At 31.7% G+C, this 1,653-nt stretch overlaps 1 protein-coding gene across 1 annotated transcript; it reads left to right on the top strand.

The window, feature by feature from the left end:
- Positions 1-92: 92 nt before the first annotated feature.
- Pmar_PMAR007275 (tetratricopeptide repeat protein 10, tpr10, putative) lies at positions 93-1,285 on the top strand (the record flags this gene model as incomplete). Its single annotated transcript, XM_002771112.1, has 8 exons — positions 93-112; positions 178-329; positions 373-426; positions 479-606; positions 655-797; positions 872-994; positions 1,041-1,088; positions 1,128-1,285. Coding segments are annotated over 8 exons (826 nt in total), but the record flags the coding sequence as incomplete, so codon positions are not given.
- Positions 1,286-1,653: the final 368 nt, after the last annotated feature.

Below are 1,653 nucleotides of genomic sequence, written 5' to 3'. Positions count from 1 at the left end.
GAGAGGGTTATTATTAATATTCATGAATACCACACCATCCTCTACATCTTCTACAGGAAGGTAATTATAAAGAAGCGGAGAGGTATGCAGATATGGCTATTAAGATAGATAGGTAAGATAGATTATTATCATTATCATACTACTACTAGTATGATGATGATGATCAATATTACTCAGATATAACTGTGAAGCCTTAGTTAATAAGGGTAATTGCTTATTCGTGTGTAATGAATTATATAGAGCTAAGGAGTTATATTTGGAAGCTATAGGAGTTGCTTCTTATTGTCTAGAAGCTATCTATAATCTAGGATTAGTATGTAAACAAGCATGTAATATATATGAGTATAATGATAGAGTAATAATAATATTAAGGTGAATATAATGAGGCATTGATAGCATTCACCAAGTTACAAGAAATAACAAAAAGTAGTATAATGTTGTCAAGTACTCGTAACTAGTAGTAGTAGTTGTATAATAGATAATTGTGATGTATTATGGCAACTTGGAGATATATATCATAAGATAAGTAATTATAAAAAGGCTCATGAATATTTATCACTTATCTTAACACAAGGAATGGCGAGAGGCAGACCTAATGACCCGACTGTAATACTACTAATACTAGTATTAGTAATATTACAATAGTAGTAGTAGGTATTAGCTCGTATTGGAGAGTTATATGAGATAGAAGGTAATGAAGTAGAAGCCTATCATAACTATATGGAAAGCTATCGTAATTGGCCATTGGACTTAACTGTTATTACATGGCTTGGAGTTTATTATGTTAAAAAGGATTTGTAATAATATTATCATCATCATACTACTACTACTGTTGGTTGAGTACTAATATGAGTATTAGTGATAGTATTAGGTTTGAATCAGCTATACCTTTATTCAAAAGGGCTAGTGATATATCCCCATCAGAGCCTAAATGGATGCTTATGATAGCTAGTTGTTATCGTAGAATGGGTAATCAACAAAAGGCTTATAATATGTACGTTATTATCAAGGAATGGTAACATATATATATAACAATGTAGGTACGAACATATATATCGTAGATTCCCGCATAATATTGAACCATTAAGGTAATAAATAACATTATTTAATGTTTATCCTAACTACAGGTACTTGGTATCAATATGTAAAGATATGGGTAATAATACAGCTTATGAACAATATATGAAGATTCTTAATAAACTACAACATCATCATAATAAGGATGAGGATGAGCAGTGTAATAGGTTAGATAAGAGTGAGGAGAATGATGATGAAACAGTAGTTAGTATTAACAAGTAATAATAACAATACTATCCTTATGTATATACGTGTGGTAGGATGATGTTGGAATCACCATCATTACCAACCTACCATACACAGCCGACCTACGATAAGGTGTTATATGATGATGTGGTTGCTGATAGAAAACGATTAACTGTGTCGAAAAGGGGATTACCTTCGATTAAGACCACCACGATTATGGATAATGAATGGGAAGGTGATGATGAATTACCTGATCTTGGAGTATAACATGATGATCATCATGTTCATGATACACATACATTAGTTGAGTTATATTAGTGATGGATGTTGGAGTTTATCCTCACTCGACTATTGAAGGTGATACTATCGATGTCGATGCAATTATTAGAG

This window comes from Perkinsus marinus (assembly GCF_000006405.1).
Source record: "Perkinsus marinus ATCC 50983 genomic scaffold scf_1104296963686, whole genome shotgun sequence".
NCBI classification, from domain to species: Eukaryota; Perkinsozoa; order Perkinsida; family Perkinsidae; genus Perkinsus; species Perkinsus marinus.
The sequence above is the reverse complement of the archived record's forward strand: the minus strand, read 5'-3'. Positions and strand labels throughout refer to the sequence as shown.